We start from the raw sequence: 16369 nt of genomic DNA, 5'->3' as shown, positions 1-16369 counted from the left end.
ATTAAGGATTATCTTATCTTATCTTATCTAATCATCATTCATATCCCACAATGTGAGATCTTGCAGGCCGAGCGAGATTGACAGTCATCTTTAGCCTCTTCCCTTTTTTAACCATTGCTCCAATCGTTGGTTAATCTCTTTTCACCAAGCTGCTTGCCAATTGCCCTTTCCAGCCTTGTGAAGGTCTACAATGTTGGGTCTTTTGCCTTGCCCGTGGCAGTAGCTAGAGCCTGACTGATTGTGGGGTGGACAGGTGTCTTTATACATCTGACGAGTTCTAACAGGTGCTACATATTTAGATTAATAAGTGAAGGAGAGGCAGACTAACATGACTTTGAGAGCCAGAATTCTTGCTGATTGGCAGATGTTCAAAAATGTATTTACGCTTTAACAATTATTTAGAAATCATAAAATGTGATTTCCTGCTCAGTGGCGTTAGGCACTGAGCTCTTTGCTGGACACTTCCACCTCCGGGGTTGGACACTTGTACTGGGCCCAAAGATGTAGGCTGTGCAAAGAGGCCCCTGAGACAATCCAGTACATTACTCCGGGTTGTAAGATGCTGGCAGGGAAAGCATACATGGAGTGCCATAACTGGAGTGTGGACTGGAAACCCAAGGTCAATGTGGGAAACACCCCCAAAGGTGGTAGAGAATGGCCGAGCCAAGATCCTGTAGGACTTCCAGATACAGACTGGCAGAACGGTAACGGCAAACCAACTAGACATTGGTGGTGGATAAATAGATGAGGAAAGCCATTGTGGTTGACGTGGCAATACCAAGTGATGGCAACATCAGGAAAAAGGAACAGAGAAGAGCTGGAGAAGGCGTGGAAGGAGAAGGCAAAAGTGGTGACCGTGGTCATCGGAGCACTCGGTTCAGTGACCCTCAAGCTGGAGGAGTGGCTACAGAGCCACTGGAACAGATACCTGGAAAAACATTTGACATCTCAATCCAGAATAGTGCAGTGCTAAGAACATCAAAGATACTTCGCAGAACCTTCAAGCTCCCAGGACCAAGGCTTAGAAATGAGGGGCAAGACCACCCTCGGAGGGTGAGAAGGGATTTTTTTAAATGTTTTTTTTATATACATATAATTTGTCATTTGTAAAGTAAGTTTAGTATGCAATGGATAAAGTTCCATTGCTATTGACAACTCTTGCTGTGATGTGTCCGCCAGGTCTGTGTCGCGGGGACCCAGGTTTACCCAGTGGGCAGTGAATGGGAGGATGGGTGTAACAAGTGTGTGTGCATCCAGGAACTGGACCCACAGAGTTCTCTGTATGTGGCCCAGTGTGCCCCAGCCGTGTGCGACACCTCCTGCCCTCTGGTGAGAGATCACTCCAGACAATGTGCTAAACACATACCAGCAGTTAAATGATTCTGCACATTACACTTTCACAACATTTGATTAGTGTCAATAGTACTGCAGGACTGGAAAGAAACAAAACAAAACAAATAAAATTAACACAGAAGATTCATTGTTGTGGACTGAGGGAAAGTGTGTTTTACAGAATTTTTCTCTGACATTAGATAATAAATAATAATAATTTTTTAGCAAACTAAAGTTCCACGGACAAACATGATGCAAGAACACATAGAGACACATTTTATCAGCTATCTATAATTCTGCCACTCTGCCAATCTGAACCAAGAAACACCACTAAGGAAAAAATGTCCCTGTATATCATGACATCTATTTAACAATAGTATTCAAAGTTTGTGTTGCATTAATAATGCTATCAATAAATGTGTTTAATTTTTTTTCAGGGCTCTACCTTTGCTCCATCTGACAGTGCGTGTTGTGGGAAGTGTGTTCCCTCCAGCTGCGTGCTTTCACATGGAGAGATGAGAGGAGACACGCTGATAAGAGCACAGATACGCCACGTATGTACAATATATCTTATATTTTCTTATTAAAGGGGAAGGATTGAGTGTATTTATATGCGCACAGGTTATGATCAGATTTTTTAGGCACCGTGGATTCACTTTGTCCATGTAAACACAGTATCCTGATTTCAGTATACCGGTTATCCCAGTGTATTCTCACTGGGATATTCTAATAGTATCCAGAATATTGTGGCATGTAAACACAGAATCCAACCTTCTTAACAGTGCTATACTGAGCACTTCCCAAATTATATATTTTATTTGTATTAGTTTATTGTTTATTTGTATACAGTTTGCAAAGTTGCCAACATGTTTAGCTCCTTGCCATATCTGTACCAAAGTTACGAATCTAAATATCCAGGATATTCTCAATCCGCATACGAATATCTGGTTTCTCTGAGCACATAAACACTATATTCAGAATACTGTCAAAACCGGATTATTCAGGTGCATGTATTGTAGACACACATGGTGAAATCAGAACATATACATTGGGATTTATTGACGTTGACGCCAGCGAGTAAGTATTTACATAAAACTCATATTTATGTATACATGATTTATGTAAAATCATAAACAATTTAAAAGTAAACATCAGTATGAATAAATGCTTTTGAAGTTTTTTTTACCCAAGTCAACACAAAATTAATATGATAAATAAACCAGACAAATCTCATTACAGTGCTAGGACTAAACAGTAAGTGGGGTCTGGGACTCTCAACCAAGAAATGATCACATGATTTAAATAATACTTTTGATATATTTAATTTAATGTTATATTATTAGTTATATTATTATATATAGGAATAGACACACACTCGCCCAGCTGCTTATCTTGAAAATCCCAATTTTACACACAAAATTCCAAGAAACGAGGAGCAAGAGATGAGCAAACTATAAACACAAGACTGTCAAAGCTACAGGAACTAAACAAAGCTGACGGCCCACGGCTCTGGTGGAAAACAGCCCGCCTCACAAGTTAACAAGGCTAACATGGCTAACAAGCCTGACACAGTTGTTGTCCTCCCGCTCCCCACTAGTAAACAAAGCTACATCCCCGAAGGTGGGGTCTCCAAGCTTGCACTTGTCCAAAGGTGGAGGTAAGATCACCTTACACCAACTGGCCATTATGATGCATGGAATTAAAAGTGAAATGCAGTGTGACATGGCGTCATTGAGGGCGAAAATGAGAGCAGCACTTAGTGCAGCCCAATTTGACAACATTGAATCTGGCATAAAGGAGATAAAAGCGGCAGGAGCGATGGAGCACGCATGGATGAAGCTGAACAACATATTTCAGACAATATGGACGGGCCAAGGTGATGATGCGGCAGATGGAGAACAATAATATGAAAATAAGATCCTGGATTGAGAGTCCAGATCAAATAGGCCAAATCTCAGACTTGTAGGGATCGTGGAGGGAGAGATAAGATAAGATAATCCTTTATTGTCCCAAATGGGGAAATTTCATTGGTGCAACGCAGGAAGATAGGAGGGAGATAATACTGAAAGAGCATCCCAGAGCTCCTTGTAGGCTCTGGAGTTGAAGTCCCCCATCTCAATAGAAAGAGCACATCGCCTGGGCAAACCAAGACCAGCATCTGATAAACCATGTGGTCTGATAATGAGGTTTTGTAACGATTATGTGAAGGATTGTGTTATGGAGGCTGCAAAAGTTAAAGGAGACCTCCAGTACAAAGGCAAGCTCGTCTTCTTTGCTCCAGATATCCCATATCAGATTCGTCAGCAACAAGGAAAGTTCCACCACATCTATGAGGAGCTCAGGAAGAGAAAACGGAGACATGGGTTCTCTTTGCCGGCGACTCTTCTGGTGACTTTCAATGGTAAAAAATACATGCTCAGAACACCAGGAGAGGCAGAGGTGCTTCTCAGGAAAATGCAAAACATAGAGAACTGAACAGCAAGAGATGAAGCCACCAGCATGGGGTATGTGAGTTCAGGTTGTGATCACTTGGTGATACATTTCTCTTGATTTGAAGAGACTGATGATAGTGATTTATTTGTTTTTGACATCACACTTTATCTATGTGTCCAGTTGCATCCTCTCATCGGAGTGCCAAATATGAGGGATTGGATTTGTGGGAAAATACATGTAGGGGGCAGCGGGATGGCATGGTGGACTGGAAAGGTGGTGAAGATTGGAGCCAGGAGTGGCCAGGGAGCTTTCGGGGGCCCTTCATTATGAATGGACTTCCCTCCACGTTCAAGTTTTGGGTTTGGTGCATGTTTTCAGCATGAACCCTTTTGTTTTCCATGTTATCATTTAATCTGTTTTCTGTTTCTATAGTTCTTGTGTTTATTTGTTGTGTTCGACCAGAGTAGCATCCTTTAACAAGGAGATGATACTCAATAAAACGATCAAAAATATTAACAAAAATGAGAAAATAAATAATAGACATATGTATACAAGAGACCCATTTGAACGATATTGATATTGATAAAAAACAAATAACATTTTGTTTGAAAATGTTTTACTATTCATCATACAGAGGCAAACATAAGTTGCAGTACTGATTTCAAACCAAATAGCTTTTGAACAGTTTTTAATATAAAGACAAAGAGGGCAGCTATGTACTGGTTAAAGGAACTATTAATGGAAAGGTAAATTAATTAATTAAGAATGAATTGTTTGCTGTTTATGATGGACGAAACGGCTTTAATTCTGTACATCCTTGTACTCAGTCTGTCCGTAAGGAATCATTGAAAAACAATATCCACTTGTATTTTTCCTGAAGTTATCCGATTTTGAGATATTGTCAAGTAAACAAACTTTTCTTCGTTTCTCGCCGGACGAGAATGCGCTAGTCCGGCGCATTTCTCCGTCCATAACAAATGACCTGTTTGACCTATAAAATAATGTTGGATATCCTTCTTTTCTTCAGACTGTTACCTACAGAATGAGACCATCCACGTTTTTTTCTGTCCACGGGGTTGTTTGCTACAGCCTCCGCAAAAAAAAATGCGCCGCTTGCGACGCACATGGATTAGTCTGTTTACATCTAAATAGCGCTGCGTGCGAATGACGTAGCTGAGATTGATTGACATATTATTCTAGCCAATGAGAATAGCTTTAGAAAGAAAGGCCTTATTGACACAGAATCTTCTGTATTCTCGTGCGTAAGGCTCCGGGAAGGCTGTAAAGAGACAGATTTCTCGGCAGGATTTTGCGCATAACGTTTTCTGATTTTAGTAGCCTTTTGGACGTGCATATTGTTAGATATATTTATGATTATACCAATACAAAATAAAATAAAAATATTATTATTATTTATTTTTTTTAACCTCTGTATGGGAAATTCATGGGTAAACTCATATTTACACATTTTCACATATTTTTTTTTTAGCAGTTATAATTGCTATTAGTGGCCTACAAAACATGAAAATGTATGTCTTATGATCATAGAGGAGCTAAAATTGTAATAAAGCAGTTTGGCACAGTTGGCACATATTTGGATCACTTGTTCCAAATATACTTTTTGATACAAAAAGGTCAACAGCATCAAAATGCCTGTTCCTAGAGATCTGAAACTTTACACAGTTGTTGTCAACAAGATAAACATCATGTGCAGTGAACAGCATATGCACACAATGAAGTATGTCATGCTCAGGACCATTACAAATTAACAATATTCAGGCGAGATTAAAAAAGGATGTTTTGTTTATGTTTGGCCTCTGTAGTGTAAGTTCTGAAGCCCTGACAGTGTTCATGTACATCTGCAGAAACTAGAAGGCCTAAGCTTTCTAATGATGCATCACACTTACATGTAAGATCCTCTTTTAATAAGCAATGCCATTTGGGTATGTCCAACCATTGTGCACAGGGTGAAAATAGGTGGATGGTAACAGGTTAAGAAAAAAATATCAAACAACATGAAGATTTATCTTGTGGAAAATATACTGGGGAAACTTCCCTGCCCATCCTTTGGGATGCTTCTAAAGCAGATTCGAGAGGAAAATTTTAGCCTCAGCAAAAAAGAAACAAAGGGAGAAAAAGCTAAAGGAGCTGCAAGAAATACTAAAATTGCTGGAGGTAGATCATGCCAAGAAGAGGAGTCCTCAAATGCTACAGGAAATTATTGATCTGACCTCACAGGAAATAGTTGAGAAAATGTTCTTTGCCAAACAAAGATATTATGAGAGTAAATACAAATTTTCTAAATTATTATCCTGAAAAACAACAGGAGAAAAAATGAAAAATTAAATACGGGACAAGAAAACAATCTTAACCAAACAAAACCAAATTCAATTTTTTCAAGCTTTTGAATCCTTCTATAGAAACTTTTCGCTACAATTTCAGGAGATAAAGAAGAGGATGTAAATACCAACACCCTCAGTGTCGGAAATACAATGTGCAATCAAAAGATTAAAATGCATTAAACCTCCAGAGAGTGACGGGTTCACCCTGCTCTAAAAAGAAATACTTGTCCCTTTGCTTTTAAACACTTTTAACAACTTTTAACTGGGCACTAAAAAAGCTCAGATCATATCTCCAATACAAATTTCAACTAGAAATAAAACTAATGGCCTCCTGACGGATCCGTTGACCCTGTAGAGAGGGGTGAAACAGGCCTGTGCCTGGTCCGCCCTCCTGTTTGCTTTGTATCTGGAACCACAGGCACAATATATTAGACATTAAATAACAAAATGGTGTTACAATCGATGGGATAAAATTGCCTGCTACGTAGACGATGTTTTATGATATTTGACTAAATTACTCCAAAATTATATATATATATATATATATATATATATATATATATATATATATATATATATATATAAATATAATATATATATATATATATATATATATATATATATAAAATATAAAATATAAAAATACAAAAATGAAATTCTATCTTTTTATGGACCCCCTTTGCCCTTCAGAAAGACCTACATTTAAATGGCAACCGGATTAAAAAAAGATTTATTATTATTAATTGAAATATTTGGGTGTGGGCCTACATAAACATCATCAATAATTTTGGAGACAAATGTTACCCCACTTTTTACTACAATAAAAACGTTCTTGAGAGAGGGGTGACAGAGAGTTCTACAAAGATGTGAAGTACGGATTTAGTGGCCACCTCTGCCCTGGCTTCTTGGGGCACTCCACTTCATCTTGCAGCATCTGGACGGGAACCTATGCCACGGGAACCTATGCCAGGATCCTGTTTGTGGACTTTAGCTCTGCATTCAACACCATCCTCCCTGCTCTGCTCCAGGACAAGCTCTCCCAGCTCAACATACCCGACTCCACCTGCAGGTGGATCACCGACTTCCTGACGGATCGGACGCAGTGCATGCAGGGGGAAGAATGTCTCAGACACTCGGACTATCAGCACAGGAGCTCCACAGGGCTGTGTACTTTCTCCCCTGCGGATGACACCACCCTCATCGGGCTCCTCTCAGAGGGGGATTAGTCTGCCTACAGGAGGGAGGTGGACCAGCCGGTGTCCTGGTGCAGCGGTAACAACCTGGAGTTCAACGCCCAGAAGACAGTGGAGATGATTGTGGACTTTAGGAAAGTCACAGCCCCCCCTCACCATCACAGACTCTCCCAACACCACCGTGGACTCCCGCCGCTTTCTCAGCACCACCATCACCCATGACCTCAAGTGGGAGCCCACCATCAGCTCCCTCATCAAGAAGGCCCAGCAGAGGATGTATTTCCTGTGGCAGCTGAGGAAATTCAAGCTGCCAGGGGAGATGATGGTGCAGTTCTACACGACCATCATTGAGTCCATCTTCACCTCCTCTATCACTGTGTGACAATAAATGTTTGTTTGTTTATGTATTTATTTATTTATTTATATGTTAGTTTGAACCTGCTAAAACTAAAATTGACCAAACAGGTTTAATTTAAAAAAAGATTAATGGATGTTTAAGTAATCCTGTATTGTTAAGGCTGGTTTGTATTTGTATTTACATCATTAGAAAAAATCTGACACTAGGTTTTATATCTATGGTTAAAAACAACAAAACAATTAAAAAAAACAAGTAGGTTTAAATGTGGCTCTAATTTATGGTGAAAAGCTATGCTTATCAGCATCATGCTGACAGCATGACTTATCAAGTCAAAGGAGTCGTTTTAGATCAACATTGAGTTTTACTATGAACAAAATGTAAAATAATGATATACTTATGATATGCTTAGATACTAAGTATCTGGTAAAAAGCACATATCTCTCTTTTAATGCAGGGGGGACATTCATCAATTGTGAGTCACTAGTCAATCCTGGAGTCTTGCCACAGTCGCAATATAAGCTGCGTTGTGTCTTTTAGCGGTCATTTTGTCACAGCACAGCAGACAGCACCGCTGCGGTTGCATACACTGAGCCTAATATGATTACATAAAATTAAATCAAAAGAGTTAAAGATTCTATTACCAATTGAATATTATAGCTTTATACATTTTATCTTATTTTAAATAGACCTATGCCATCTTGGATAAACATTTATGATACTGATTAATAAACACCAGTTCTAGCTCCTGTAATAAATACAATTCCACTGGTAGTTCTCCGGGTCTTGCCCGCCCCTGGGTTAATGCTTTCATTGTCTTGAACATGATCTGACATGGTGGTTTCCTCTGTGGGAGCAGGTGGGCGAGGTCTGGTCTTCTCCTGTGGATGAGTGTGTCCTTCTGGAGTGTGTGAAGGTCCAGGAGCAGGTGTTTGTCACTGAGAAGAACAGGAGCTGCTCTGTGGTGGACATTGCCTCCTGCCCCCTGGGGGAAAAGCTCCACTGTGCTATTGAACGATGCTGCCCCTCCTGCCACTGTGGTAACTCTACACGATTAACACTTACAACAACGTAGGAAAAACTCATTGATCACCGTAATACCGTGTAACTCCATGAAAGTAGAAAGGTCAAACCACGTTTCAGGACATTCACCATAGCAACAGATACACAAGCAGAAGGAGGTTCCTACAAGCCAAGTATGAGTCAGGTGTTTTGAGATACCTCCCCACTCACAGTAAGAACGCATGCTCTAGTAAGTTTTTAGTGCAATAAAAACATCCAAAATGAAAATAGATGTTTTATATGAGTCTATTTTTGTTTGTTAATAGGTTATTTGGTGGATCTTTAGTTGTTCTACTAGACACTGTAATACCATTCAATTCCTTGTTTTTTTATATTTTAGTTTTATTTAAGATCTATTTATTTTGTATTTATTTATTAGTGGACCAAAGTCAAAAGCCTATCTTCCAAATAGCAAAAAATTAAAAAAAGTTATCTTGTTTACTGTTTTATAACAGGTTTAGTCCTCAGTCTTGGTTTGCAGTTCTGCTTTAGAGCTGGTTTGGTCCTGGTTTAATACAGGGATAATTTAGGTTTAGTTCTAGTTTAATTCTGGTTCACTACTGCATCAGTAATGTTGGTAAAGTCTTTTGTATTTTATTTTTCACAAACATCTAATATAGCAGTTGTTACATCATCATTATTGAAATAGGACCAGTGTTGAGGTTATTTTATGTCATCACAAACTGTTAAAAGTTGTTGAATTATGTTATATGGTTTCATTTCAACTGTGCAGCTGTTGCTTTCGTCCAATAGAGGTCTCATGCTCTCCTTAGATTCATGGCTCAGTCTGTTTTTATGCTGTAAATAACAGCCATTTTTGTTTTCAGTTCCTGTTGACGCCTGTCTCTTCAATAACACTTTGATTGGAGTAAGTCATACATTAGCTTACTTTGTGTTCATAAATCATAATTGGTCATAATTGTGTTGTGCTTGTGCCTTGCAGCCTGGAGAGCGACTGATGGTGGATCTGTGCACACACTGTGAATGTCAAATGGATGAAGGGGCAGTGAAAATGTTTAAACTGTCCTGCAAGAGAACCAGCTGCTCTGAATGCCCCATGGTAACGAGTATACATGTTTAACTATACTAGATATTATTTACATCATAGATTTATTCACAACTTGTGGGTAATATTTACAGACATCAGTTGGAACTATTAATGACTTACAGTCACCAGAATCTTCAACATTCAGGAATGGAGGCAAAATGAAGTAGCCTAGACTATTACATTTTCATTAACACACATCAGACCTAAAAACATCAAATAAGCAACACATTTGATTGTCTTGGGTATAAATATCAGTTAGATTTCTTCTCTATTACCAAAACCATCATTTCTAGCGAAAAAAAATAAAGTTATTATGAGAACACAGTAGTGGTCCATATGTATATTTTTTTTAACCACTGCTTCAGGTCACGTGACCTCTACATGTATTTCAGTCACTTTTGACAGACGGCTAACGGATAGTGCTATTTCCTATGGTAGTCGCTTGAAAACAGTTTCAGTCTGAGGCAGTCCAACAGTGGTTCATGGATTGATAAGGGTTGAAACTCTCAATTTCTACACACATCTATTTGAGGGCTTTTATTTGATGATACAACCTTGATCATTCATATTTTGTGATGGAAACTTACCGGTTGGATCTGCTGTCTTTAAAGGTCCCATATCGTGCAAAATCAACTTTTCAGAGCTTTTAACCTTCTTACAGTGCTATTTTTGCCTCGTATGTGTGCCCAAAGTGTTTTTTTGATTGATTTTCGCAGTTTTTAGCTACAGAACAGACTATATCCTTTCATTGAATCTGCACGATGACGGGGGGTAGCCAAAACCGCGCTTCATCACCACAGCCACGCCTCACCATTCCCCCTTCTCCCTCCCTCCTCTCCCTCCCTCCTCTACCTGGCTGCGCAGAGGGGGAAAGAGGGAGAGAGGGTGAGTGGTGTCGCGAGTCTGTTGCTCCGTGTGTGAATGAGGAAGAGAGCAACCGTGGTTAGTTTCACGTAGCACAGGAGAGGACTTGTGTTGTGGAACTTACAACAGAGTTACATTTGAGTGTTGGCACAGACGATGGAGCGCGAGAGCTGTACAGCTGTGTCTCCACGCTGAGACTACACACGCTCTCACTGAGACTACGTCACAGGGTGGGCGGGGAAGCCAGATCGCTCTTCGCAAGGGTGGGGGCGGATCTCAAACGAAGCTGTTTGCATTTCCGGTTTGTGAGCGGGGTCCAAGGTATGGGTGATATTGCACAGCCCTTATTATTATCAAATTTACCCTTAGGATAGACTACGAAATGGGGAAAAAAGGATGATATGGCACCTTTAAGTTTTAATTATCCACAGCTAACTTAAAGGCGGTATGGACGATTTTTCGGCGATTTGAGAACGCAGGCGGAAGTGCGCATGCGCACTCCCCCGTGCGGAACGATACAGCACACACATGCATTTGTTTATTAGCGCAACGGAGCGCATCGCTCGTCTCCCGTAGATTTCTGTCCACTTCTGCGTCAGCTCGAACTGTCTTTCTCCGTCTACATTTTGCCCCGTACACTGAGGGAACTATATTATGATAGATCCATGCGCTTAGGCACGCGGAAACGTGGGGACGAGCCTGACGCGGCTGCAGGTGAGCGGTAGGTGCGTTTTATGATTGATACGTGGCAGGACAAATGATTTATCCACGCCACGAGGAAATATGATACAAAATTTGCTGAAAAAAATCGTCCATACCACCTTTAAGGAAGAGTACTATATTTTTGTAGGATATTTTTTTGGAATAAGGTTGTTGTTTTTTTTACCTATTTTTGCAACTACGTAAATAAATGCACATGGGTCTTCTCATGGAACTCGTCTTATCTCTTCTCTGTCCTCACTCTGTCGCCATTCCAGAATGTAGAATGTTTTTGCTTATCTTTCTAATGGTCTGAATAATTTTAACAATTATTATTCATATGTCCTGGTACTTTCCTCTGTGCAGGGCTACAGTCTGCAGAGGGAGGAGGGCTCCTGCTGTGGTCACTGTGAGGCCACCACCTGTTTTATACAGAGACCTGATGGAACACTCAGCAGTCTGCCGGTAAATATCCACCAGATTCAGTGTGATACAATATTACTGTTGCCACAGCAATTAACAATTCCAAATTAAAGCCACGCATGGCAATAAAGGCCCTTGCGACTGCAGTTTTTGTCTACGTCTAACCCCTTAAAATATAGCTAACATATATTTGTGCCTAAAAAAGATGCTTCGCCCACACTTTTTCAAGCCTTTTGACTGAAAATCCAAGGTGGTAAAAAATAAAGAATGAGGTGTATAATTTTGAAAACATTCAATTCCGCCCACAATGGCATTTTTTTTTTGGATGGGTCATAATATAAAAACTTGTCTGAGCCGTCTTTTAATATTATTCCATCATTTCATGCTCCCATTAGCCCCATGTTACATTTCTGGCAAATACGCTACATGAGACACCATGAATTGTTTCTGATTATTTAATATATTGGGCCAATGGTTCCAAGTACAGGGGTGCACGGTGGCAAAGGCGGTTAGCGCTCTTGCCTCCCAAGAAGGAGATCGCGGGTTCGATTCCCGGATCAGACCAACATCACATGATCTCTCTGGGTGGAGTTTGCATGTTCTCCCCGTGTTACCGTGGGTTCTCTCCGGGTTCTCCGGCTCCTCCCACAGTCCAAAGACATGCATGTGTTAGGCAAAATTGGTGACTCTAAATTGGCCCTAGTGAATGAATGTGAGAGTGAACTGTCTGTAATGTCTATGTCTCTGTGTTGGCCCTGCGACAAGTTGGCCACTGTCCAGGGTGTACCCCGCCTAAGGCCCGAAGTCACTGGGATAGGCTCCAGTCACCCGCGACCCCGAAAGGGAACAAGCGGTAGAAAATGGATGGATGGATGGATGGATGGATGGTTCCAAGTACAAAGCAAACAGTAGAGGGGACCAAGCACAGCCCTGCCCACCCCTCTTTTTTAAGTCAGTGTCCCATCAAGTGACCATTAATTTGATGTTGGGTGGCACACTGCAAGGTGGACATTCGATGGAGTGTATATACAGATTAAGTTAAACATTCTAAATCTTCCAAAGGTGCGCTTGCCTTTGTACTAGAAGTCTTCACAGAAGAGACACGCTGTGTTGTAGTGTGTGTGTGAAGGGCAGAGTGAAATGTGTTTGTGATGCAAAGCGAGTAAAGTTTTAAATGGCTAGACACTTGTTTTAGATAAACTTTATGTTCAGCTTATCCTTAAATAAAATAAAAAATTACAAAACAATCTTATTTCCCAACACAACCAGTTTTGATTACCAGTAAATGAATAATAGGCTTTTATTGTATGTATTTTTTGCAAGTATACATTAACGGGATATACACAATGTGCCTTAAACACTATCTCAAACTGACTTCTCTTGAGCGCTGTTCACCTTCTGTCTCGTCTCTCAAAACTCTGCACGAGTTTGCAGGGTTTGTGTACACAACCACATGCATTTTTCTTTTTATAGAACCAAAACTTAAAGGTGGTATGGACGATTTTTTTCAGCACATTTTTTATCATATTTCCTCGTGGCGTGGATAAATCATTTGTCCTGCCACGTATCAATCATAAAACGCACCTACCGCTCACCTGCAGCCGCGTGCGGTTCGTCCCCACGTTTCCGCGTGCCTAAGCGCATGGATCTATCATAATATAGTTCCCTCAGTGTAAGGGGCAAAATGAAGACGGAGAAAGACAGTTCGAGCTGACGCAGAAGTGGACAGAAATCTGCGGGAGACGAGCGATGCGCTCCGTTGCGCTAATAAACAAACATACATGTGTGTTGTATCAGTCCACACGGGGGAGGGCGCATGCGCACTTCCGCCTGCGTTCTCAAATCACCGAACAATCGTCCATACCGCCTTTAACGTAGATTACTTTGGACCTCATTTTGTACGTATGCACGCTTTATAGATGAGACCCCAGGTTATTAATGTAAAAATTCTATGCTGTTAGGTTGGAGTATTGATTATTGTTACTTTATTTGTGAAAATTCATTGAGAGATTATTGTGTACCAGGTGAACTCCACCAGTGAGGAGGGCTGTAACCTGTACTCTTGCAGCCTGAGCCCTAAAGGAGATCTGGTGGCTCAAGTCAAAGTGACCACGTGCCCTGCTTTTGACCCACAGGCCTGTCAGGATCACGGGGTACAACTTTTCTTTACTATTTGCTCCTTTAACACTGTGGACAGCTTCTAGCTCTATAGTGTTTAAATGTTTCTGAAATGTAAAATGTTGTTTCTAAGTAGTAATAAATCAAAACCCTATAGCAAACTACACCATGAATTGCTTTATATTTTGTTTCTCATGTGCCTTTTTTGAATTTTTTAAAGGCGCTGTAATTAAAATGCATTATTCTTTAGCTTGCTCAAATAATTAATTCATATTCTGAATTCACTGAACCCATTTAGATACTTTGGTTACTTTGGTTGTGTAAGTATGATTTATTCCTCAGGGTAAAGTCGGTCCTCTTGGACAAAGCTGTTGTGAGACATGTGAGTATTTCTCATGTTATAGTCAGACATGTGATAAAACCCGTTCTAACACATGTACAAACATGTGTTTGAAGGTATAGAGCCAGAGTGCCGAAGGACGAAAGGAACTTTGAACTACATCAAAGTGGAAGATTGTCAGTCTGAGCAGCAGGTGGAACTGCACTACTGTGAAGTGAGTCTGTCTATTTTCAATTATGCCTCATAATAGTGTGTGTGTGTGTGTGTGTGTGTGTGTGTGTGTGTGTGTGTGTGTGTGTGTGTGTGTGTGTGTGTGTGTGTGTGTGTGTGTGTGTGTGTGTGTGTGTGTGTGTGTGTGTGTGTGTGTGTGTGTGTGTGTGTGTGTGTGTGTGTGTGTGTGTGTGTGTGTGTGTGTGTGTGTGTGTGTGTGTGTGTGTGTGTGTGTGTGTGTGTGTGTGTGTGTGTGTGTGTGTGTGTGTGTGAGAGCTTTTCCATTAAATATCACATGCCTCTGTACAAGAATACTACTACTAAGAGAAAAAATAGGTGACGTATGAGAACTCGTTTGTCACACGATTTGTTTCCAGATCAGAGCATGGCAACTTCGGGTGTTTTTTTATTATTATTTTTTTCGTTTTTCGTAAGGCCACTTGCAAATTGCAGGTTTAAAATTATTTTTCTATTGTTTTAATACATTTATTTTCTTATTGGCCATCATGAAGGTAGTTGATATTTTAAGATGTGTCAAAGTGTAAATACAAAAAATACCTGCCATTTGGGATGAGAAAATGAGTCGAGGAGTTTCAACTCGAGTTAGTTCATCTTGGCTTGGACGAGTTTGGATGGTATCTCATGTTTGTTCCACCTTTTGTCTACACAAAGGTCAGCTTCTTTCTGATGAGGTCTAATACATTTAGCTCAAGTTGTCCACTTCAAACTTTTTGTTTGGAAACATGTTTTTTTATTTCATTATAGGTTTTTCAATGCTTTTGTGACAGAAAGACCTTATAAAGTAAAAAATAATATGTTTGTACATGCTATTTTTTTAAAAATATGAGATTAACCTTCCATGAATGTTTCAAGTTATTCAGAAAGTTTACATTTTTTGTCAAAGACCTCCAGTTATTGATTTCCACCGTATGGTTGAGAGAAATTACATAATGCATAAACAATAAATGATATGTAATACAATTAACTGAATGTAAAAAATCAAAACAGAAAATGACCAGAATACAAGTCTTTTGACATTTATTTTTTCAAAAGAGCCTCGCCCTTGACTAAATATAATACTTTTGTATTCCAGTTCAGTCCAATCATTCAACCCTCTCAACTTCACAAAAAGGACCCACAGCTAAATGTTTGATGTGTTTTTGAACTCACCAACCCCCAAAAAAATTCTGATCAAAATGAAATAGTACAAAATTATTTATGAAATACAAAATGCTCTTGGTAACTTACAATTTAGAATAACGATATATCGATATTTTAGCACAACCCTACTTAATGCAATCTATTATAATATAGAATATTACCAACAGCCAATCATACTACAAATTTTATAATTTATTAATCATTCAGTCAGTATGTTACCTGTTCAACTTTTCCCACTACTTTATCCTATTAACTTTCCTTACACATTTCCACACAGTACCTGACACATGCCCTGTATCTCTCCAGGGTAAATGCCGGAGCCGATCCCTCTACTCTCTGGAGCGCGGTGCAGTGGAGCGGGAGTGTGTGTGCTGCTCTGCCATTGAAACACAAGCTCTGAGTGTCCCGATTGTGTGCACTAACGGAACCCGGAGCCTCCACACTCTCCTGTCTGTGACCCAATGTGACTGTGTGTCCAAGGACTGTCACTGAGGCATCATCACAACATACAGTTTAAAATATTCTGTAACAAATGGACTGTTTCTAGCTTTGTGGGAGCCCAATGCTATATTCAGATGGGGTTGTCCTAATTATGCCTTACATGCCGAGATCAACTTAAACGAGGCTATAGTAATGATATTCTAAACAAAATGGATGAAAGGAGAAAAAATATAAGAGGGCAACAACTCGCCCAGAGCAATAATGCTATTCAGATAAATAAACTAATTTGGCCTATAGCAAAAGAAGTGTTAAACTCTGTCAACTGGACAAAAGTTTTCAAGAGTGAAG

At 39.9% G+C, this 16369-nt stretch overlaps 1 protein-coding gene across 1 annotated transcript in view; it reads left to right on the top strand.

Annotated features, from left to right (window-relative positions):
* vwf (von Willebrand factor) overlaps positions 1-16369 on the top strand; it is a 100591-nt gene extending 84222 nt beyond the window's left edge. The window contains exons 44-53 of the mRNA XM_072434453.1: positions 1180-1329; positions 1770-1886; positions 8515-8695; positions 9545-9585; positions 9661-9777; positions 11695-11793; positions 13776-13904; positions 14212-14251; positions 14326-14423; positions 15887-16369. Coding sequence (XP_072290554.1) covers positions 1180-1329; positions 1770-1886; positions 8515-8695; positions 9545-9585; positions 9661-9777; positions 11695-11793; positions 13776-13904; positions 14212-14251; positions 14326-14423; positions 15887-16072 — 1158 coding nt within the window. The 3' untranslated portion in view covers positions 16073-16369. The remainder of the gene's footprint in view (positions 1-1179; positions 1330-1769; positions 1887-8514; positions 8696-9544; positions 9586-9660; positions 9778-11694; positions 11794-13775; positions 13905-14211; positions 14252-14325; positions 14424-15886) is intronic.

The sequence above is a fragment of the Eucyclogobius newberryi genome, unplaced genomic scaffold (genome assembly GCF_026437365.1).
Source record: "Eucyclogobius newberryi isolate DKJ021-1_F unplaced genomic scaffold, fEucNew1.0.hap1 SCAF_7, whole genome shotgun sequence".
NCBI lineage: Eukaryota > Metazoa > Chordata > Actinopteri > Gobiiformes > Gobiidae > Eucyclogobius > Eucyclogobius newberryi.
Note: the sequence above shows the minus strand (reverse complement) of the source record. Positions and strands in the feature narration are given on the sequence as shown.